Genomic DNA, 25,368 nt, shown 5'->3' with positions numbered 1-25,368 from the left:
CAAGATGGCTGCACACTGATCAACAGCTTGATTAAAAGCAAACTGAGAGGTAAGGGCCAGAAACTTCAAGTTATAGAAAATTCAGTTACTGGCTAATAACTACACTACCTGGATGTCAGCAAAGAAAGCACTTAAGAGAACTCTAAAGAAAATCAGCTAGAAAAGGTAAAGAGAAATCACTAACTGGGAAAGAATCCTGCAGCTGTTCAGCAAAATGCAGTTCAAGCCCCAGCTTTAGTGTAAGACATGGCTTCCGGTAATTTAGAAGAGAAAATAAGTCAAATGTGCTCAGAGATTCTTTAAATAAATAAAACAATGAAGAAGTATATCAACTCAAATAACAAAAAGACTGGAAAAATGGAAGAAGTCTTAAGCAACTATTCAAATGCACTAATAAAACTGCAAAAATCAGAGGTCAAAATGAAGAAAAAGCTGGCTGAGTATGAAACAGCTCAGGAAGAACTGTTTGTAGAAAATTAGAGGACAGAGCTTGCAGAGAAAACAATTTTTTCTGCTGTTCGAGCGAAAACAGAAGGAGTAGACTATTAATTTTATGAAAGAACAAATGAGCAACTGGACTGCTATTCCACATCAAGATTTGTTAATTTAAAGGATGCATTGTGTATATGCTCCAAACCTAGCTATGACAAAGCAGCCAAGACCTGTATTAGTAAAGATGCAGTCATACCAGCAGAAATAATTGAGCCTAACAAAACTGTAGCAAAAGGACAAAGTACTAACAACAGGACACAATAGTGTTTGTGAGAAATGATTATTCACTCTATACCAGGCAGAAGAAAAGCAAATTTATCCCATCAATCGGGGAATGCTGAGAGGCAGGCGTGAGATTTAAGCTGCTGTACCCAATTGTCTTCAGAATATTTTTTTCCTGGAGGATCAAACACATATCCACTTCAATTCATTAATGTTTAGAAGGACAATGAGAGGAAGGGGAAAAAAAAGAAAAGTAATTGTAGGCAAAACAATTTTTGTTCTTAACAGTATTTGTATGGGACATTTTACAACACAAATTGCATGTTACAAAGTAAAGTATTTCAGTTAATGTGTGTGATTAAGATAGTAAAGTAAACAAGTGCACTTTTTTTTCTTCTTTTATAGTTTTAAGAAATGCAGACATTACAATGTAAAAAGAGAAGAATGGCTGGACAAAAACATGTTTAAGTTAATATGCTGTAATCTTGAGTTGTTGAGGTAGATGATGGGATTCAAAAATGCACAGGTTATAATATATATACGTTCTCTCAGTTTTGAATATGTGAATATCTAGATTAACGCACTTGGCTTAATTTAATAGGTTCATAGGTTGGTACTAGGCTATCGGCCCTATGGCCTATACAAGCCTAGCCATAACAATTCCCTGGATATTTCTTCCCACAATATTTACTTCCTTGGACCCCTGTCTAGCAGGGTGACTGACATGATCCCCGGGGTGAATTTCCTATTTCCCATCCAATCATCAAAGTTCCTTTTGAAGACGGCCAAGGAGGCGCTCTGCTTGACATATATGGGCAGTCTATTCCAGAGTATGGGGAGTCCCTGGGTCAGGAACCTATCCCTCCAGCATGTTTTGTTCATTGTGATGACAAGGTTTAGATCCCTGGAGTGTGTGGATTGGGACTGGGATTTCTTTAAGTGGAGCATGTCCAACAGCTCAGGGTTTGACATGGCATTGTATGTTAAGCAGAGATCGCCTCTGAGTAGACAATATGCCACAGAGTATAGCTGGAGTTTTTGTGTAAGCAAGTAAAGAGGAGGACACTGGATGTAATGAAAAGTTTTTTTCTTTGGCAAATAAATGTTCAGTGTAAGTAGAAAGGTTTGTACAGCATTTTCCTGGAGATAAGCTGACTATGAGGGAAGCAATAAAAACACTTTTTAAGGCTAATGTTTAATGTTTTCTAAAAGCATATAAGCTGTTCTTCACATCTGGGAGGGGAATAAAGGTAACAAAAGAACAGACAGCAATTACTGTAAGTAGTAGCATAGGCTGTAACATGCATCTTACCATGGATAACCTTAATGTTAGGTTAAGTTATGCCTATGTGTGCAGCTTTAGATTTAGGAAAATTGTTCGTAACAGGAGAGGGTTAACTTAATTATTTGAAGATGTACATAGGTCTACATGTTTGTTTTATGTTAATAAATTATGGGGGGGTTGTTTGTTTTTTGTTTTTTGCTTAAGGGTTTTCATTACAACAAAAAGTCTTGCGAAATGTGACATAGGTTCAAATGGAGATGACGAAAAAACAAAAGTATGAGATCAACCTACCAAACATTAAGGGGTGCATGCAACACAAAATCTGGAACTAGACATTTAAAAATTTAGTCATATATAACATATGGGAATAATAATGTCTTATCATAATGGCTACACTAAACATATTATTTTGGAATGTGAATAGCCTCACAGATATAGACAAAAAGGTAAGAGTACTGAGTTATATTAAGAAAAGCAAAGTACTAATAACAATGCTACAGGAAACACATTTGGAAAGATGTGAGAATGTGAATTTGATACAGAAGGGATTTCAGGATAGTTATTCAGCAAAATATCTGGGACAAAGGAAAAGAGAAATATTTACAGCAATTGCTAGATGATATCCAATAGTGGTAGAAGAGGGAAGAAAAGATAGTAATGGTAGATTTGTGGCAGCAAAGGTCTACTGGCAAAGGAGGAGAATTTTACTGACATATATTTATATTACACCTAAAATTGCTATTATGGTGCTCAAGAAAATCTGGGGAGAAATAATCAGCTTTCAGCAGGGAATATTACTTATAGGTGGGGACTGGAACTTGATTTGCAACAGTAAGGATGTATCTTGGTGACCTAGAAATTAAAATATAGCAAAAGAGGGTATATTTCTGAAGAAATTTATGAACATTCTTGGTACTTAATATGTGAATTTAGTAGTAGGAAGAATTTACATATTAATCCCCAATGTACAACTGGGCTACATCATCATCATCAAACCCTATTTTCTACATGCGGTCGGGGTGATGTCATAACTGACACCATCTCTGTTGATTCAATGTCACACTCATGCCTGACTGTCACAAATCTTCTCTCACACAATACATCCACCGCTTTGCTGTGTACTCTCATTTAATCTCACCTTCTTCCTGTCTGCACCAAATCTTCATCACCAGGTTGTCTTCTGCTTTTCGGCACATGTCCTCAAACCACTGTAATCTGTTCTCTTTAATCATTTCTGCAATTGGAATTACTTTGGCTTCTGCTCTTACATCCTTATTTCTTCATCTGTCCCACAGTGTGCATCCTATCACCCTTCTTAGGCACTTCATTTCTATCACCTCACCCTTCCTCATCTGCTCTGCCTTTACTAACAATTTTTCTGTACCATACAGTAGCACTAGTCACACCACTGTTTTATACACCTTACTTTTTAGCTTCATTGGCATTCTTCTTTCATAAACTACAATGGACACTCAATGCCAGCTGGCTGCAGTACTTCTGATTCTAGCTTTGACCTCTTCATTCAGACATCCCTTTTCCTCAACCACCCCACACAAATACTTGAAGTTATTAACCTGTTCCTCCATCTTACCTTCTATCTCAATTCTCAACTTTTTCTGATTTCTCCAATTTGCTGTCATTACCACTGTCTTATCTGTACTTAATTTCATCCTTCAGTTTTGCACTCCAGTCCCCTATCCTTTGCTGAAGTTATTTCTCAGAGTCTGCCTGTAAAACCACATCATCTTCATGCAGCAATTTTGTTATCTGCCCACTCTGACCTGTTTGCTAATGTAGTCCACCACCGGTATGAATAACAGCTGAACCCAAGTGCACACCTACTCCCACTGGGAACCCTTCAGTGTGACAAAACACCACTCGTATTTGAGTCATTGAGTCTTTGGACATAGCCTCTAGTAATTCTACCAATGTTTCTGGGACTTTAAACTAATGCAGTACTTCCCAAATCAGTTTTCTTGGGACCTTGTCATATGCTTTCTCCATGTCTAGGAATGCCCAGTTGGACTTTTTCCTCATCTTTAGCTTCTTCTCAACTGTCTCACTGCAAACATAAGGTCAGTTGTGCTGCATCCTGATCTGAATCTGAACTGCTCATCTTTCATCTTAATTTCTTCTACTCTGCATATCCATTTATCAATCACCCTCTCTGGAACTTTCATGCAGTAAGACAGGAGTTTGATACCTTTGTACCTCTCACAGGTGTGGATGTCCCCTTTGCTCTTATACACTTGCAAGAGTATGCTTATTCTCCAGTCATCTGGGATACACCTTTCTCTCCACACTGCTGTAAGTACCCTCAAGAGCCATTTCTCCCCTATCTCACCCAACATGTTTATCATATTTACTGAAACAACAGAACAAAGTCACCACTTCTGGTCAAACTGGAAGAACAACAATGAAAAACCAGGATCCAAGTAGAAAAAGTTTAATAAAAACTTCAGCTCCTCGGCATGGAGCCTTCAAAGGAGAATAAAGCTATTCTAAATACTCAAACTTATATAACAAGATCAATCATTCACCAATTACATATTAACCCTAAATCAGGCTAAAAAAACTTTCCAATTACACTCTACATTAATATCCATTGGACTTAAAGTCCCATATTTCAATATAAAAACAGTTTCCTTATACAGAAATTTTTTCTTAACATCAAAATGACTTCCTCTATCAGGGACATGTTCTAATATAGTACATTGTAAACCCACTGGGTTGCTGTTATGATGATTTAGGGTCAATTATGTAATTAGTGAATGATTGGTCTTGTTATATAAGTTTAAGTATTTAGAATTGCTTTATTCTCTTTTGAAGGCTCCATGCCGAGTTGCTAGAGTTTTTGTTATACGTTTTCTACTTAGATCCTGGTTTTTCATTGTTGTTCTTCCAGTTTGACCAGAAGTGGTGACTTTGTTCTGTTGTTTCAGTCTACATGATGTCCAGTGATCCATCGGTTAATTTGCCTAAGGTTTTTAGGCAGGAATTATTAGAATCCAGACAAAGAACTATGGACCAATTTACTACACCTTTAGGTGAGAGAAATGCTGAACATGCAGTCCGAGGGGATGAGAATGTCATACCCTGGAAAAAGTTTTTATTAGAAGAACATAATAAAAGAAAAAAATAATCCATTTTCCATGGTGGGACAGCGGGCTGGGAGGTCGCTGTCTGTTGATTCTAAAGAGGCTTTTGAGAAGCTGGATCGATTAATGTCATAGGAATTATCAGTACATTTAAATTGTTTAAGTTTGCAACGTTATTTGGAACTGGACATTACACCTACGGGTCTGAGGGCTTTTAAAAATCCTACTAAGCCCTTTGATACCCAAGATGAGAATGATCAGAGATTTCAAATTAGGTGGGTAGCAGCAGCTCACATAGAGTGGATTAATATACTAGTTCAAAGAGACAGACTTAAACAAGCCAAACTGAGAGAGGATATAAATGTCATGTGAGTCTCTTTCTCTCCTGTTGGGCAACGAACAACTGGAGAACTGTCTTTGTGACATAAAAAACAAATTAGCTGATTTTGAACAGGACTTACTGAATATTAAGAAAAATAAGTTACACTGTGATATCCGAGATTACAACAATGGTGTAGCATTCACGTGGAGAACCAATAAGAATAGACGCATGATGCGGGCCCTTTCTGGGGAACGGCAGGAGGAGCAACAGCACAATGGCGGCTCTGGACCTGGCTCTGAAGTATCCACGGAGTGGGAGAGTGACTCCGGCGATTATCCAGACTTGCCTGCAGCTCAGGACCCCCGGTACATGAATTGGACATTTTGGAGGAGCCAGAAAACCAATTATGGCAATTACAAGAACAACAAGAGAGCAAGAGACATTCCTGAATCAGTGGATAAACAATCACACGAGGGATAGTCTTCCACGAATTACAGGTACAAACGAGTCCGGTAGAATTAATCATAGGACAGTAAATAATGTTTTGGACAGTTCTAATGTTCTTAACATTTGTGATTTAAGTAACTATGTTATTAATTTATCTGGTTATGCGCTTAGTGACAGGGAAATGGAAGTGCTTAACAGAGGTTTGATGTTTCTACCCACTGTTATGCCAAGAATGTATGTATTGAAAAAGGATATGTTTTGTTTGACTAGAAAGTTACACCTAGCTAATTATTTTAAACAAAATAGAGAATGTGTGAATACTCAAGATGTGATAAGTGTTTCTATAGAAAATGCATCAGATGAGAGTTTTCATTCCTGTATGTCAGATTTTGAAGATAAAATAATGTATAATGCATACTCTAAGTTAGACACTTCTAAAATTGTGCAAAAGAGTCAGTTTATTCCACCATTTAGTCATGTAGGTATAGAACAATTTTCCTCTATGATTGATTTTGCTTTATAAACCTTGTATAAGTACTTTATGATGAACAAACATCTTGTTTGTTATAATTTAACAAAACTAGATTGAGAAGCATTACGGGGACTTAGTAATAACCAACACCTTGTATTTAAACCAGCGGACAAGGGAAAAAAGGTGATTATAATGCACTACACACAGTATGCTAAAATGTGTTATGAACAACTTAATGATATTACAACTTATAAATGCAGTAGTATGAAAGAATATGAGGAAGCTATGGGGACTTATTCAGATTTATTGAACAAAGGGGTTAGATTAGGTTATTTTTCAAGTGACAATGTGAGATATAAATTCAATGTATCAGAGTGTGAAATTGCTAGGTTTTACTGCTACCTAAGATCTATAAAAATATACATAACCCTCCTGGCCACCCTATTGTTTCAGCGTGTAAATATTTTTTGAATATGGGTATTTTTTTGTTTTTACATAATTTCCTGTTACCATTTGTTAATAAACAAACGTCATTTATTAAAGATAGTTATGATTTTTAGGGAAAGTAAAGTTCATTCACTGGTCACAAGAAATGTACTGGTTAACTGTTGACGTTAAAAGTTTATACACTAGTATTGAGCACAAATATGGAAATGAAGCTTTAAGAAGAACATTAGGTGACAGTCCTTTAACATACTATATTATTGAATTAGTTGAATTATGTTTGGTTAATAATTTATTTGAGTTTAATGGTCATATATTTCATCAACTGCGAGGTACTGCAATGGCAGATTTTGCCCCCATGTATGCAAATATTATGATGGGCTTGTTTGAAATGGACCATTTATATGGTTTACATTTTTTCAAAGAGCATGTAATTCAGTATTATAGATATATAGATGATTTAATTTTATTTGTAAAGGGGGCCAGGAGAAGGTTACTGGTTTCTTAGATGAACTTCAAAATAACAAATTTTCTTTAATGTTTGATGGTGTACAGTTATGCAAAACAGTAACGTTTTTGGATATCTCCTTAACAGGGGAGTTAAATGGAAAAGTAGTGAGTAAACTCCACTGAAAATTTGAGGATGGGATGCATTTTTTAGATGCAGATAGTTGCCACCCACCCTGTCTGTTGAAATCTCTCCCCTGGTGAATTTCTCCATGAGAAACGGCTATGTTATGATAGCTTTGACCTTGTTAAAGAACTTAATATAACAGTTGAGCTGTTTATTAGGAGAGGCTATTGTAAGCAGAATGCATATGCTCTACTGAATGAAGTTATGGAGAATTTTCAGAATAAGAAAGGTGGCCCAAAATTTTGGCGGCCTATAAATAATATTGTTGAAACAGGTTCCAATCTTAGGAAAATTTATGTAGTTACTACCTATGATGTGTTATCAGACAAAGTAAAGGAAATAATTAAACACCATTGAAATTTCTTACTTAGATTTAAAGAACTTTCTGACACAATATGCAAAGTCCCCACATCTACATACCGTAAGGGGAAGAGTATTAAAGATATTTTGGTACATGTTAGTTTTTGTTTTCCTAGCTGTAATATTAGTCAAACATTAAGCGCAGTGGATACATTTCCCTGTGGTAGGTGTATTATATGTAAATATGTATGTAGAACATTTAAATACATGAATGGATTTCCTTTTAGGGTTAATTGTAAATTTTCATGTAATACAGAAGGGGTTGTCTATGCACTTAGGTGCCCTTGTGGCATGTTTTATGTGGGTGAGAGCAAGAGGGCTTTCAAGCTTAGAGTTCAAGAACACATTAGAGACATTAGGAATGTTAAGTCTGAAAGCCCTCTTGCAATGCACTTTAGAGAGCATCATAACAGCAACCCAGAGGGTTTACAATGTACTATATTAGAACATGTCCCTGATAGAGGAAGTAAGTTTGATGTTAAGAAAAAACTTCTGTATAAGGAAATTGTTTTTATATTGAAATATGGGACTTTAAGTCCAATGGGTATTAATGGAGAGTGTAATTGGAAAGTTTTTTTAACCTGATTTAGGGTCAATTATGGAATTAGTGAATGACTGGTCTTGTTATATAGGTTTGAGCATTTAGAATTGCTTTATTCTCCTTTGAAGGCTCCATGTCGAGGTACTAGAGTTTTTATTAAACTTTTTCTACTTGGATCCTGGTTTTTCGTTGTTGTTCTTCCATGTTTATCATATTTGCTGGGATCTCATCTGAGCCTGTTGCTTTCCCTGACTTCATTCTCCTTAGTGCTATCCTTACTTCTTCTAGGGCGGGCACCTCTTCTTCTCTCATTATAGGCTGTGTCTGGGGCAGTACAGCTTCTGTGGGGATTTCTTCATTCAGAAGCTGATGAATGTAGTCCTTCCATCTGCCTTTGATGTCCTGTGCAGTAGTGAACAAGTTATTGCTGACATCCCTTATGAAGGGTGTTTGACTATCTTCTTTATCTTTCTGTCTTTGCCTTGCAACCTGATATAGTTTCTTTGTCCAACCTTCTCAGTCACTTTCTGGAAGATGGTAGAGTGCCTCCAATGTCCTATTCTTTGCTACTGCAACTCCTTTTTTTAGCTTCTTTGTTAGCCAACCAGTAGTCCTTCCTAGCCTGGTCTGTCTTTTCTATCTCCCACTTTTTCCTGCATTCCTTTCTTTCGATGACTTCCTGGACTTCTGCATTCCACTATCAGCTCTCCTTATGTACCTTACTTCCATACCTGACACAGCCACATATCTGTTCTGTAGTCCTCACACATGCTGTTTTCAGGAATAGACATTCCTCTTCAACTCCACCTATTTCCTCCTCTTCTTGGGGTGTTACAGCCCTGAGTAATTCCTTGAACTGTTGTACTTTCTCTCCAGTCAACTTCCAAGTCTTTAGTCTGGTCTCTGTTGACCTTAGAGCCTTTTCTGACTACTGCTTGCAGCTGATTGTGACAATCAGTGGTTTATGCTGTGGCATGACTGTTTCACTGAGGATGACTTTGTGATCACCAATTCTATCCCAGTGCTCTTTCCTTACTTGCTGGGGGGCATAGGCTAAGATTATGAATACTACCTATCATTACACTGGAGTCTGATTGACTGTAATTCTAATGACATCCCTCACTTCCTTCTGAAGCCTCTATCTCACCACAATTTCCACACCATTTCTAGTATGTCCTCCTCCTGAGTGGTAGACTCTGGATCTTAAGCCAAGTGTCTTTGCTGCACTGCCCTTCCATCTTATCTCTTGGATATATAGGATGTCCAGCCTCCTCCGTACTATCATGTCATCCACTTCCAAGCTGCATCCTGTCAGTGAATCTACATCGAGTGTAGTGATTCTTAGTTCATGTTTGGCAGGTTGATTTGGGTTTATGTCTAGCTCTCGCTTAACAGAGCTATCCCAGGTAACCCAGGCTGGGCAACTGGACATTGGCTGGTCAGTAGCTTACTGACCCATAGCTGCTGGGCTTTGTGATGGGCACACACTGGCCAATATGGAAACATATACCCCTCCACTGTTAGCATGAATTCCTGGCATAGGTCACAGTAGGCCAGGTCCTTAACTCACTTATCACCAGCAAATACACATGCCCATTTGGCAACATCAGTCAACATGACCAAATCACCTAGAGCCATATTTTACATTATTCAGTGGCTTGGCTAGTCCTGACTGCACACCATCTGTGATCTATGTTCTCCTACTTAGAAGACACTGCACACCACAGCAGATCCCCAAAGTGGTTGGTCTAAACAACTCTTCCCCTATGAGGCACCATGTAGAGTCTGTGTTGTTGCCAACAGCTCCATTCATTGGTGAGTTTGAGATGGAAACACTCAGCAGCTGAGATGTACTTCTCTGGACTATATGAAGAGAAACACTATGAAGCTTTCAACCTATGTGTCTCAGCCTGTTATCAGCCTAGCATTGACCTGCATATTATCATCACCACTGATGATGTCACAATATGAGAAACAAATCATTGATTTCAACATCTGGCTGTCTTTTCGGTGTCATTCTAAGGAGTTCGAACATTTGTCAGCCTGGGAGGACATGGTTAACAGACCATGTTGCTTCACCAAGGATGATCTGCACCTCTCCCCTCTAGGCTTTCAAATAATAGCTAAAACTTTATCCAGCCCCACAGTGTCTTTTTTAGGCAATGTCAAACTGACAAACCTACTGCCGTAGCACAATCAGTTCAACTGAACCTCAAGGTGTTACTGTCAGGAGCCTAAACAGAAAACTATATTCCCTCCAAGCCCTCCTCACACTCAAGAACACAGACACTTGTGCATTACTGAGATATGGTTTAAAGTGGCAGACAGTACCCCAGCAGTGTAAGGTTTCAGTGCCCTCCACACTTTTAGACCAGTAGCTACAAAGACAATGACTAAAGGAGGATTGTCTCAATATACATCATTAACAAGCATTGCCTCTAGGGTGGTCAAACAGGATGACACACTGGAGTTTCTGCATGTGCAGATCATCATAGACAAAATACCGTACCATACGCTAACCAGCTATAGGTCACCCTCCATGTCCCAAGAAGTTCACAATGCATACTTGGACCTTCTGGAGACACTTACCATCCAACCTAACACGCTCCACATGAGAGACTTTTAATTACTCCTTTACAGACTAGGAATCCTACACAGCCTCAAATGCACAGACAAAGAGATTCCGGGACTTCATAAATACAAACACCATTGACCAAAAAGTAAATACGTTCACTAGAGGCTCCAACATACTGGACTAAAAGCTGACATTATATGGTGGAATGCTACACACCCCTGGTGTCTCATCCTTCCTGGTAAGGTCTGACCATAAGACTGTCTCCTTTGAAATCAAAATCAACTCCATAATCCCATTAAAACCAGTAAAAATTAGGAACTCTTCCAAGGCAAATTACCTTTTAAGTGATGAATTGTCAAAATACAATGCCCCTCCAAACCCAATGAACACAGCAGCCTATGCTGAATTGCCCTCAGAAACTCTGCAAAACCATGCTAATGGCTGCAGAGAGGCTGCTGTACCAATCAAAAGTAAGCCTAGGCTTAGCCATGGATACAAACCACACTGGTGGCATCCCAAATTAAAGAGGATAGACAACAAAAGGAAAAAAAATATGGCAAAACTCAGCAAGGGTAATTCCCATAAAGATAGAAAGTCTCTCAAAGTAAATAGGGAACTAAGAGATCAAGCAAAGCCAACTTTGAGGTTAAGATAGCCTCCCATGTGAAAGATAACCATAAGGCCTTCTACAGCTATGTCAAAAACCTCAAGGGCAGCACACAACAATGTGCTGTACATGTGGTTAATTGTGCCACATTCACTGAGTCTGGTGATATAGCAAACCTGTTAGCAGAAAAATTCAGTTCTAACTTTAACTCCCTTCTCACCCCCAACCAGCCCCTCAAAAATACCCTCGAACATAACCCCTCCAACTAAAACTAGAGAGCATGTACTGGCTACACTCACTAAAGCCAAGAACATGGCCTCAATGGGCCCTAATAACATCACAGGATGCTTCCTGAATAGTCTAAAATATAACTTAACAGGATCCTGGAGTCATTAACTACAGTCTTGAAATATGCTTATGATCATCCCCCCTTCATAATGGAGGACCCTCAAGGCCCATTAATCTGACTAGTCTTATTTGCAAAGACATGGAAAGAATTATCATGGAAATTATCAGCAAGGACATAGGAGAACTCAGACAATGGATCCATCCCAGTTTGGCTTTGTCAAAGGAAGGTCAATCTGGTGGACTTCTTTGAAAAGGTCACTAAGGCAATGGATGAGGGGAAACTGTGCATTCTGCCTACCTAGATATGGCTGAAACATTTGATACAATACCTCACTCAAGCATTGTCAATAAACTTATAGAACTAGGTATAAACACTTTTATAACATACTGCATAGCTAATTGAAATAATCAAACACTGTTCCAATAAGGCAGAATACAATGGTTCGTTTTCAATGAATAGTCTGTTCCAAAATAGTCGCACCACACATCCGAATGTAACAAAATTTCCAAAGAGGTAGCTTGCAATAAATAATTACACTTTATTTAAAAAAAATAATAAAATAGAAATGTTGAGCACTTTCATCTACACCTTAGTAGACTTCATCAGAACATTTCTCCATTAAAAAGTCAACTCTTATATACACAAGTTGAACCAATTACAAAAATAATTGCAATTAACCATAAATTACTTAGTTAACCCTGTGAATGCTACCTCGACTCATAACACAATCATTTAATACATTGAACAAACTGATTAAAAACTTAACCTACTAATATAATCCCTATATGGAAATATTCATTCATACATAAGTAATTTTCCTTCAGAGGTAATAATGTTTACTCTGATGACTTGTCGGAAACCAAATTAATTTTTTGTTAGTACACCAATGTGTGGTCAAACTGAGATCTCATATACATAAATATAAAAAGAAAGATGTGCGTATATGTCCATTTAATACAGACGCCTTCTTTCTACAAACAATATCTTATAAAACATTATTTTCTAATATGGGCTTTATTGAGATGTGTTCATTTATACCAGGGAGTGCGGTCGCATTTAATTTAATCTGCCACCATACCTCTCTCTCTCCTAATTTTTTCTTAACACATCCACCCCTTGGATTAGGATGCACAACTTCTAATATCCCAAATAGGAATTTGTCACAATTCTTACTGCCCCTCAGGTGCTTACTTAAGGCATTTTTATCTTCTCCTTTTTTGACACAATAATAGTGGTCGTATATTCTATTACTAATACATCTGTCTGTTTTCCCTACGTAAAAACATGCACAGTGTGTACAGGTAGCTAAATATACTATATGGGATGTTCTACAATTCCCCTTTTTAAATTTTATATTTGTAGTATTTACATCCTGCAATTCTATACTTTTACTACTAATGATGTACTTACACTGATTACATGTTCCACATTTTTGTGTACCTATACTATTGTCCTTGCTTCCTAATGTAACATGTTTATTTTCAAATTCACTCTTAAGGTTTCTTGCATTGCTATATACAAATTTGGGTCTATCATCCATAATATCCAAAATGTTCTTATCCACACTGAAAATGTTCCAATGCCTTTCAATTATTGCCCTAATGTCACTAGTATTAGAACCATACTCCAAAATACAAGCTCCTGTGTATTTGGTTGTATTAACTTCCATCAAAGTGTTGTTATAGTCCATGGTGTCAACTTCTTTTATCCCAAGTATAGCTGGATATTTATTATTCCTATTGCCAATAATATATTCCCTTAACTCTGTAATCATTCTTTCAGGATATCCCCTTACCATGAACATGTTACCTATTAAGTCCAATTCCAAAAATAAATCAGAAAGCTCAGAAGTCATTCTAGCTGCTCTGATAAATTGACCTTTAATTATACTTCTTTTCTGTTTGTAGGAATGGCAGCTGTTGTAATGTAGGTACGAATTACTAAAAGTCTCCTTTCTATATATCCTTGAGATGAATCTTTTGTTCCCTATAGTTATTTTAGTGTCTAAATAAAAAATGGATTTCTCATCCTTACTTATCGTAAATCTCAAATACTGACTTCTAGTATTTAAATACTCCATGAACTCAACCAATTTGGCTTCGCCACCATTCCAAATCAAAAAGAGGTCGTCCAAAAATCTAGTGTATAAGTCAATATACTTTCCCCATTCACTATTTAAAATGTATTCATTCTCCCAATCTAGAAGGAATAAATTTGCAAAGATGGGAGCACAAGCTGCTCCCATCGCAACCCCTTTGCACTGCTTGTAGTATTCTCCTTCAAAGTACACATAGTTGTATTTCAGTACTATATCTAAAAAATCTAACACTAGATTTTTCCTATTGGAGTCTACAGAACTATACGTGTCCATGCTGTTACTGAATCTGGTCATCCCCTCCTCAATAGGAATACTGGAAAATAGATCCACCACATCAATAGTGACTAATAAAATGTCAGGCTTACATAAATCAGGTGTTAGGCATCTCAAAAAATCCCATGAATCTTTTAACAAGTGGTTTGCTTTGTTGTAACATGGTTTTAACCACTTGTCTACTACTTTACCAAACATAAAAGTTTTGGATTTATTTCCCGAGATGATAGGACGAAAAGGCGGATCCATTATATTTTTGTATACTTTGGGGATTCCTACTATTGTACTTATAACGGGGTTTTTTATTTTTAAATAATTGTACAAGTCCGCATCTATCCTCTCTTCTATAAGCAAATCCTCTAAAAACAAGTCTAATTTGTGATATCCTATATTGACTTCGTTAATGGATGAAATATCATCGTTACCTGAGTTTAATAATATCATATTGATTTTGTTAATATATTCAGTGGTATCATAGAGCACTGTTCCCCCACCTTTGTCAGGCTTCATAATTCGTAACCTGTTGTTAGATTTTAACTCCTCTAATAGCCTGTACTGTTCATAATTAAGGTTATACTTTATCCGATTCCGTCTACTTTTGTTGAAATAAGTATACATCTTGTCTATAACCAATTTCTCATATATGGCTAACATGTTGTTCAGTGGGGGGGTATAAGTGCTCCTGATATTAAACTCTCCCCTTTGGTTATAGGGTTTATTGCCTAATAATAATTGCAAATTTAACTTCCTTATGTATTTTTTGAAGTCTACAATATTCCCTACTAAGCTGAAACGTTTGTTAGGAATGAATTTCATCCCTTTAGCGAACAATTCAAAATGACCTTCGTTAATAACAATGTTAGTGTAATTGAAGATGTTATATTCCCCTAAACTATAATGTATCTCATTATGCTTTAATATGTTCTGTCCAGATTCCTTCCTGGCTGTTTCCAATTGACATAAGAATGTTCTCCTCTGTCGTCTCTCCACCTGTGAGAACTTCTGTCCTTCCATCCTTCTGTTTCCCACTGTCAGTCTCCCTCTCCTAAAAAATCAGTATTCTGTTTCTGATAATAACCAAACCTCCTATTTGAATGTGTATTCTTATTCACATGTCCTATCCTTTGATTATGTTCAATGAATGGTTTGTTCATGTTACTTTCACCTCCATTTTTAATATTGGGATATTTTCTATTACTGTGACCCCCACTTGTATGCTTCTTTCCTAGCGTATTGTTCCTTGTCCCTACGCATTTTTTTACATTTCCTATCATACTGTTTATCTATAATTTTCTCAACCCAGTTAAACTGACTGTTGTATAATGGTTCATTCTCATCAAACAACAAATCCTCAGTAAATTTTTCATTCAAAACCTCCACTTCTGTTAACAATTTACAAATCTTTAACTAAAGACACTGAAATGTATACAATTAGACAATACTTATTTGAAGCAATGTATGGACGCTAATATAGTCCCCATGGGACTTAGATTTTTTTAAATTCCTATAGGAGTGGATATGAATGTCGAAAATATGGAAGAATGCAATCAAATGTTTAACAACTTTGGTTTAAGTTTTATGAAATTTATTATATCCTGCAATGATAAAAAGATTTGTAAATTGTTCATGGTAAGGGGATATCCTGAAAGAATGATTACAGAGTTAAGGGAATATATTATTGGCAATAGGAATAATAAATATCCAGCTATACTTGGGATAAAAGAAGTTGACACCATGGACTATAACAACACTTTGATGGAAGTTAATACAACCAAATACACAGGAGCTTGTATTTTAGAGTATGGTTCTAATACTAGTGACATTAGGGCAATAATTGAAAGGCATTGGAACATTTTCAGTGTGGATAAGAACATTTTGGATATTATGGGTGATAGACCCAAATTTGTATATAGCAATGCAAGAAACCTTAAGAGTGAATTTGAAAATAAGCATGTTACATTAGGAAGCAAGGACAATAGTATAGGTACACAAAAATGTGGAACATGTAATCAGTGTAAGTACATCATTAGTAGTAAAGTATAGTATTGCAGGATGTAAATACTACAAATATAAAATTTAAAAAGGGGAATTGTAGAACATCCCATATAGTATATTTAGCTACCTGTACACACTGTGCATGTTTTTACGTAGGGAAAACAGACAGATGTCTTCGCAATAGAATATACGACCACTATTATTGTGTCAAAAAAGGAGAAGATAAAAATGCCTTAAGTAAGCACCTGAGGGGCAGTAAGAATTGTGACAAATTCCTATTTGGGATATTAGAAATTGTGCATCCTAATCCAAGGGGTGGATGTGTTAAGAAAAAATTAGGAGAGAGAGAGGTATGGTGGCAGATTAAATTAAATGCGACCGCACTCCCTGGTATAAATGAACACATCTCAATAAAGCCCATATTAGAAAATAATGTTTTATAAGATATTGTTTGTAGAAAGAAGGCGTCTGTATTAAATGGACATATACACACATCTTTCTTTTTATATTTATGTATATGAGATCTCAGTTCGACCACACATTGGTGTACTAACAAGAAATTCATTTGGTTTCCGACGAGTCATCAGAGTAAACATTATTACCTCTGAAGGAAAATTACTTATGTATGAATGAATATTTCCATATAGGGATTATATTAGTAGGTTAAGTTTTTAATCAGTTTGTTCAATGTATTAAATGATTGTGTTATGAGTCGAGGTAGCATTCACAGGGTTAACTAAGTAATTTATGGTTAACTGCAATTATTTTTGTAATTGGTTCAACTTGTGTATATAAGAGTTGACTTTTTAATGGAGAAATGTTCTGATGAAGTCTACTAAGGTGTAGATGAAAGCGCTCAACATTTCTATTTTATTATTTTTTTAAAATAAAGTGTAATTATTTATTGCAAGCTACCTCTTTGGAAATTTTGTTACATTTGGATGTGTGGTGCGACTATTTTGGAACAGACTATTCATTGAAAACGAACCATTGTATTCTGCCTTATTGGAACAGTGTTTGATTATTTCAATTATTGTTGACTAGAGGCACAGAAAAATGATAGGCATAGTTTTTATTCAAACTAAAGGGGTGGCGAAAGCCACATAACTATGGGCTAGGCTTATAAATGCCCTTGGGCAGATAGCCTAGTATGAACCTATGAACCTATGAACCTATGTTTCAGTACATTCATATTTTATACTGCATAGCTAGCTGGTTCTCTGATAGGACCCAGGAGGTTAGAATCTGTGATGCTACCTCCACAAAAAGGACAGTCACCAGTGGAATCCACCAGGGTTCTGTGCTGGGCCCGCCCCTGACTGGCATCTACTTCTTGAATGTCAAAGCCAATGTCAAAGGCCTTTGGCTGACCAAGTTTGCTGATGAGTCACAAACTGGAAGCAGTCATTGAATCACCCCAAGATGAGAATACCCTTTAGGAATGTCTAATACAGACAAATACTTGGCGCCAAAGTCATTAAAACACAAAACCAAGAAATGCATTACAGTACCTTTTAGGAAGTCTACCACCCCGGATATCTACGTCATCAATAAAACACCCTTAAAAGTTGATTCACTAGTCAGTGATCTAGGAACTCATGTAGATAGTAACCTATCCTTCGACCAACATGTGTCCAATGTGGTAAGAAAATCCTTCTGTGTTGCTCAACTTACATGCAAGGGCATAACATCTAGGTCCAGAGAGGTCTTCATACCACTGTACTCAGCCCTCATCAGGCAAATCCTAGAGTATAATGCCCTCTTCAGTATGTACCTGACCAGACACATGCAGCAACTGGAACGTCCACAAAGGTTCCTTATAAAAAGAATACTGGTAATAAACACAAGGTCCTATGCTGATCACCTCAAAGCCCTGTCTCTTTACTCAGTATCATACAGACATCTGAGAGATGATCTTTGCCTGACATACAGGGCATCCTTGGACCCTGTTTTATTGAATCTTTTGCACATCCACAAAACAAACAGTAACAGAACTACTAGATTAAAAGACCTATATTTTGCTTGTGACAAAAACAGGACATGCTGGAGAGGCATATGTTTCTCAGAGGATTCACATTCTCCAGAACAGGGTCCCCATCCATGTGAAGCAGAGTTCCTCTGTATCTCTTTTTAAGCACAACTTGGACCAATGGATGGGTAATCAGAAATTAAGTCCTGGTCTGGCTTCTCTGATGGACAGATGCAGTCAGTAAATCATCAATCATACAAATCAAATTTGTGAGTCATATTTGGATTGCACGGCTAGGCTTATAAAGGCTCTAGTAGTCATTAGCCTAGTATACACCTATAAACCTATGAATTTATGAATTGGCATAGACAGCAGGCAGAAACAAATTTGTATTTTACTCTGCTATTGTTGTTTGCTGGTCAGTAATGTCAGATTTAACTGACTATCACAATACCCGATCTTAACAAGTGAAGCAGGGTACTTAACAATTGTTAAGCTTGGGTTTCGCACTACAAACGTTCTTAACTGATTTGTCTTTTTCCGGATATTGGAGCATAATTACCATACTCCATGCACTACAAATACATTAATTTATATTTTTTTAATATGAGAAAAATCAAAAAGAACGTATTATACCTTAGAAGTAAAAAAAAAACAAACAACAGTATACAAGAAAAGGGTACAGCCTTTGGCAGTTCCACTGAAAAAATCATGTAACTTCTCCCACTACAAAATTCAGTGAGAATAACCTCATCATAGGAACAACAGCAACAAAAACACGTTCTACCTTGATGTCTACCAAAAGTCAGTTCAAAGGGTAACTCACACTACAGGAAGGCGTGCCAGAACTACACAATGCATTTGAAGGAGGGATAGATGAAGGAAGAGATGGAAAGATTATTTTAGGAATAGAACAATGTGTTGCCTTTTGCATAAATGTGGGTGGTAGGTGGATACAACATGTCTACATTATGAATATAAGGATTGTTTAGTATTCTAGTTTGTGAAACACCAACAAGGAATGAGAAAATCTGCCCTTCATAATGAATGTAGTATTGGGATGGACCTAAATTATGTCAATATACAGATTGTGGGAAGAATATCTATGGAGCCACAATTTTAATTGTTGTTTAGCATTACAAAATTAGCAATTATACTAGTTGTTAATTATGTATGAGACTGTGTGTATGTGCGTGCATGTGTGTGTATGGGCTGAACACACTTTGCATGTAAAATTATAAACAGGTGCATGCAGCACAGCTGAAAAGAGAGAATAACTTGGAGGCATATGTTCTGGAACTGACCAATGTTGGTGGATTTAAAAGAGATTAGGGTAACTGAGGGTATTCATGAGAGAAGTTACTCTCATGGATGCCGTATTATTGCTGGGGATGGATTGTGAAGTCTCATTTACATTTACAAAGAGGAAAAAAAGGCCATCTCAAAAAAATTGAAAAACTAATAAAGTTCCCAACATATTAGTAATAAAAGACATATTAGAAAAAATTAGAAAAAGAGAAGGGGATTTAAGGTAAGCAAGAAACTGCAGGCACACCTTAGGAAGTGGAATAAATGGATTTGGTTTTATAGACAGACTTAATAAAAAGTCTATGGAATATGAGTATACCCTGTAGTTGTTGTTTAATTTTTGACCGCTGTACAATACTGAAGCATAACAGAAAATGGCCAGATATACCTCCTGTAGAAATTTAATGGTCATTCTTAAATTGCTAATCGTGTAAGGCAATTAACAATGGATAACATGCAGCGCAATTGGGGTGTAATAAAATCTGTAAATCTATGTTCACCTAACAAAAACCTATGAAATAATTTTATATTGATTTGATTGTTATATTCTTACTGATTGTAGTTCTTAAAATATGCACAACCGATATGTCAATAAAGCTGGTTTCTAACAATAAAACAAAATATTCTGTTTATTGTAACTTATAAAATCTATTTAAGACCTAGAATTTATTGAATAGTATCACTTTAAAGATCAGTTTGAGCTGAACGGTTGGTCATGTTCAAAGGTTAACTAACACGCTTGGTTTTAGAGCTATGAGCATTTCTTTGAACTTTGAAGATATAACCTTATTTTTGTCAAAAGACTCAGGGTCCTACCACTGGAAGCCAAAGCACAAATTTCCAGAGCTCCACTGGAGGGAATGAGTTAAAAATAGCTGAAACATAACAGCATCTCTACATGTGCCAAATCATTTTTTTCATGAGTACAGTAAAATTTCAACTGTTTCAGATGATTACATAGTCTAGACAGCACAGCATCCTGGAATATAGCATCAGTTTACAGTAAGACTCTTCCAGTTTGGACTTGTGTTTTGTTTACATTAACCTGGGGGGGGGGCGGGGTTAAAAAGGTGCAGTATATTATGTTGAGGGACAGTTAGTCAAGAGGCTGATACTCAACTTCTTGTCATCAAGAGTCCCACTCATCAGGTGACAAAGTAAAAACTGAAGAGTTCTCTCACGGATGGAGGGTAACAGTCCTATATACAAAGTTAGGGGAACATTCTTATATACAGAGTTATGACTGTGCCCCTTTCTCTTTAATACTGCAATTTCAGAGTTGATATATATATATATAGACAACGGTGTGTACAGGGTGAGGGTGGGCTTTCTCCCCGACAAAACACTTGTTTGCTGATAAATGCCGGCTGTTGATTTGAAGGTACAGCAGTGAAAGTGTTAGTCTCTTGTCCAACTGGATTTCAAAAGGTTTGATGAATACTGGGAAGTTTGACAGCTGTCACTTGATAAGCTAAAGCTTGAAGAGCTGGCTGTCAGATTTACGTACCAGATCCATTTACACTCCTGTTCTGTTTGTGTATGTCTGTGCCAAAAACTTACCTTTAGGCTCCATTTGTTAAGGCTCATCACCTCAGTGGTGCTGCCATTGGGCACATGCAAGACAGAATGTGACGGCAGCTAAATTAGTATTACTATTTTCCTTAAAGAAACCATGCAAGACCCCAAATGTTTAATTGGGGGTTCACAATCTGACAGGTCAGACAGCCAGCTTTGGGGTAGGAAAAACTGAATGTTCCCTTTTGCCTTTTGGAGAGATGGGATTATAATGCCGTATGATGTGACTGATGAATATGAGATATATCTCTAGTGATATTCTCATTAGCAAGTTGTGCAGCAAACATATTAGTGAGGAGAAATGATCATGCTCACCTCATTGGCACTGCATACCATGCAGAAACCAGGAAAATAATGTTGAAATCTGAAAATAATGTCATATGAGACAGCAGTCTACATTATCCTCCTCTTCCTCATCCATGTCCAGAAAGTCTATGAAAAAGAGACAGTGTGACTACATGTGCTAGTATCAGAGGAATGAAATGAGCACTCAAAATGCAAGGAAAACTGGGAAAATGGAGTGGGCATGCAGTCTCTTCAATAATAATAATAGTAGTAGTAATAAAATCTTATTTATCTAATGCATAATCACATGTTTGATACACTTTACTACTTCATTACATTTTAAAACAATAATTTTTTACCTTCAGGTTCCTTTAAATTAGAAACAGGATTAGCAATCAGTGAGAGCGGTTCCAGTATTTCTTTATATCGCAGGTGAAGATTTTTGATTACCTCATCCATGCTGGATAAGTGATATACTCTTTGCTCTCTTTCTTGCTTCCAGGTTTTACCTGCATTAGTTGCTGTTCTGGTACTACCAGTCATTTTTTTCTTAAAATTTTCTTTCAAGTGTCATAAGACAGGTCACTCCTCTAGAAGAGTATGAACCTATAAAGGGAAAAAAAAAGTCCATTTTGGACCTATCAGATATACTTTCTAACAAAACTGACTGTATTCAGTTATAATCAGTCCAGCTATAACAAACCTTTTACGTTAGCATTTGCCTTGGACAAGCACTGTTATTTTGTGTTTATATGCATACGCTTGTCGAGAAAAAAACAAAAACACATTTTCACTTGTAAAGAAAAAACAGCAAAACTACACCGTCTGTATATTTTTCCACATAACATTCGCCTAACCATTCATATCATTTTCTCTCCTTGTATGTATGGCAACACAATGCTCATCTAGCCGTTTCAGTTTGTTACATCAAACTTATAAACTTGCATGAAATAATCCAATTAAAACTAGTCCTTTGTAGTTACAGCGATACGTTATTTGAATTGACTGATGATTCCCCTTGCCCAAAGACAGCATCAGTTACAGACATATTAATATATTTCACATTGAAAAGGCCTAAAACGTGTTAGAAATGACTGAAGTTACATCCATTTCTAGGCTGCCTACAAAAGAAATACACCACATATTAAGTACTCAACACAAAGGTAACACAGACATTATTGTCATTATTTAGTACTCCTTTGAGCTGTATTACAAATTAATTTTAATTACTCACTTCATTGATTTACTTTCTTTTACTCAGAATATCTGACTATGCAATGCCCATTTTTAGAAATGCCCAGATGGAAAAGGTCTGCTGATACAAATATGAAATATTATTATTAGTGTAACCCAATGCAGTGAACGTACCCTATTACATAAAATTGGTTTCAGATTATTCTCTAGGTTTATAAGTTAAAAATTGAGGAGACACCATTAAACAGTACTGTATATAGAGGGGTAGTAAAATATATACCATTATACAACAAATGCACAGAAGAAAAATAAAGATTTGGATCAAATAGCAAGAAGGATTCTACAGCCAACATGGAAGATCAACAAACATTTGGTTTCTTGAGAGAGTTTAATGTGGAAACAGCAAACTGCAATCATAAACAGTGTAAACATCCTGGAAAATAATTTTTGTGAGGATCCAGGAGTTACCAGCTAATAACCCTACAGTACATTAACAGTAGCCGATAGAAAAGCATTGCATGCAGAAGCTAAACTATGTAATTCCACAACTATAACTCCATTTATACGTCTGGTATCACCACAACTCTTTAATTTATAGTCCTTTATTCTTCACAGTAGTTTAAAACAATGTAAGCTTTTTCGGGTTTTAACCAAACCCTTCTTCAGACATATAGCTAATGACAATTTTCAGAGTGTATTCAAATGAAACTAGGCGCCAAAAAAGCTTCAGAACCACTTTTAACACTCACAGTGGTGGTGCTGCGGTAGCATTGTCGCCTCACAGTAAGGCGCTGTCTGGTTCGATTCTCAGCTACAGCGTCTTCTGCGTGGAGACATGCGTGAATGGGCATACCTTCGTTGAAGGTTGTGCGTCAGGGCTGGTAAATCGGCACGTAAAAATCAACTACCAATCATTAGCGGACCGGAGTTCCGCTGTGGCGACTCCTAACCGGGAAAAGCCGAAAGAAGAAGGGAAAGTGAATTTCCATTGAAAAGTTTGTCTTTAGTACCATCTAGTGGGCAACAATGGTATTTACTGAGATTTTAAAAGTGGTTTTGAAGCCTTCTGAAGTTTTACAGTGAATTTCCATTGAAAAGTTTGTCTTTTAATGAAAATAAGAAAAACAATAAAGAAATATTATTGAAAAAAAAAAAGTTTGTCTTTGATAACATCTAGTGGGCAACAGTGGTATTTACTGAAATTTTAAAAGTGGTTCTGAAGGACTATAAATTAAAGAGCTGTATATTTTTCTAGTATTTTCTCTGCAATTTATGTTGCTGGTACCTATGCCCTTGAAAATTGCTTTTGGATTTATTGATAACCCCATTTATAATGAAAATGACACAAGAGGAGTGGGAAAAAATTACTAAAAAAGTGCCTTATCTCGAACCTGAAAGGAGATTTAGTTCTAGACTAGTGAGAGATTATAACTAGCCTGCTCTAATTACATCTTCCCCTTTACCCTAATCTACCTTCCTAATGATCAAAGCATTACTACTTTGGAATCATCAAATACTGAAAACTACTTTTGACATTTATTGTCTTATTTGTATTGGAATATTTTAACTCGTATGATGTGTTTATTTTTGTCTGTCTGTATGTAAATAGGAAATATTTTACCTGACTTGTCTTTTGCCTAATTATCATGCTAGTTTAACTAAGTTGTATTTATAAATTGTTTTGTTTCTGTTTTTTATGGACCTTTTCTCCCTGGGCTTCTGCTGAAAAGAGGTCAAGCCCAGTCAAACAATCCCAGTTAATAAATGCAATAAATAAATAAAGAATAAATTAAAAACTACCTAAAGGCTACATCACCATATTAACTGTCAGATATCAAACCTGAAAACGTCTTTAAAGAGCTCTTCATTTATTTATTCCTTGATAACATGGATAATGCGCTGATTCAGTGTTAAAGATATCAGTCCCTGCCAAGTGAATAGAAGAAACTATAAGATGTAGGTATAGGAGAAAGAAAAATTATACTTCTAGTTAGAATAATGTGTGTAAGATATTCCAATTAATGAATTGCTGCATATGTTCTGTTAGGTAAAAAAAAAGAATGTAGGGAAGGAGATTCCATTTAAGTTGTCCTGGCATATTTAAAACAAAGACACTAGCTTTTTCTGAAAGAAGTCGTCTGAGTATAGAATTTAGTTGAATAACAATCCTGGATATGAAGATGCCACTAACTGAAGAACGGGATGGGGAGTTAAAAAGAAGCTTATGCACATATAGCATATGGGTCAAATTTGCCCTGCTGAATAGTTTCACCAGCCTAGTTTTAACTACCATCTTGCTTGGAGGCAAGGCTTTAAATTAGAGAGGCAAGGCGTACAACTTTAGGATGGTAACTGACAAAAAGACATGACCTTATAATCAAGTCTCGGCCATTTTTGGTTCTCATTTCTGACATAAGAAAAATATATTCAAAATTAAGCACCTTATCCCTAAAACTGATTTAAGTACTGCCACTCATATTCCAGTTTTTTCTTAGTAAGATTACTGTAATTCCTTCAACATAGCACTACTTGCAGGTGACTTTCACTGACTTCAGCTAGAGTTTCTCACATAACTCCAGTGCTGCACTGTCTGCATGGGCTTCCTGCCAGGTACTGGGGTCATCTTTATGGTAAGGGAACCAATGTTTTGTGTTTTGCATGACCTGGATCCAGCCTATTCAAAACATGTGATTAGGTTTTACTATCTAATTAGTACCCTTTGCTCCACCATGAGGCTTCTGGTAATTCTCAGAGTTCAGCTGCAGTCTACAGGTATTCTGATGGCTGAACCAAACCATCAATATTCTCTATGGTGGTGGTTGT

At 36.5% G+C, this 25,368-nt stretch overlaps 1 protein-coding gene across 3 annotated transcripts in view; it reads right to left on the bottom strand.

Annotated features, from left to right (window-relative positions):
- CCDC87 (coiled-coil domain containing 87) overlaps nucleotides 1–25,368 on the bottom strand; it is a 1,578,580-nt gene that overhangs the window by 1,511,949 nt on the left and 41,263 nt on the right. For all 3 annotated transcript variants that reach the window (XM_044087903.1, XM_044087902.1, XM_044087904.1), the window contains exon 3: nucleotides 21,711–21,957. In XM_044087903.1, the coding sequence (XP_043943838.1) occupies nucleotides 21,711–21,894 (184 nt within the window). In that variant the 5' untranslated portion in view covers nucleotides 21,895–21,957. The remainder of the gene's footprint in view (nucleotides 1–21,710; nucleotides 21,958–25,368) is intronic.

This window comes from Protopterus annectens, chromosome 11.part0, assembly GCF_019279795.1.
Source record: "Protopterus annectens isolate FY-2018-M chromosome 11.part0, PAN1.0, whole genome shotgun sequence".
Classification (NCBI taxonomy): domain Eukaryota; kingdom Metazoa; phylum Chordata; order Ceratodontiformes; family Protopteridae; genus Protopterus; species Protopterus annectens.
The sequence above is the reverse complement of the archived record's forward strand: the minus strand, read 5'-3'. Positions and strand labels throughout refer to the sequence as shown.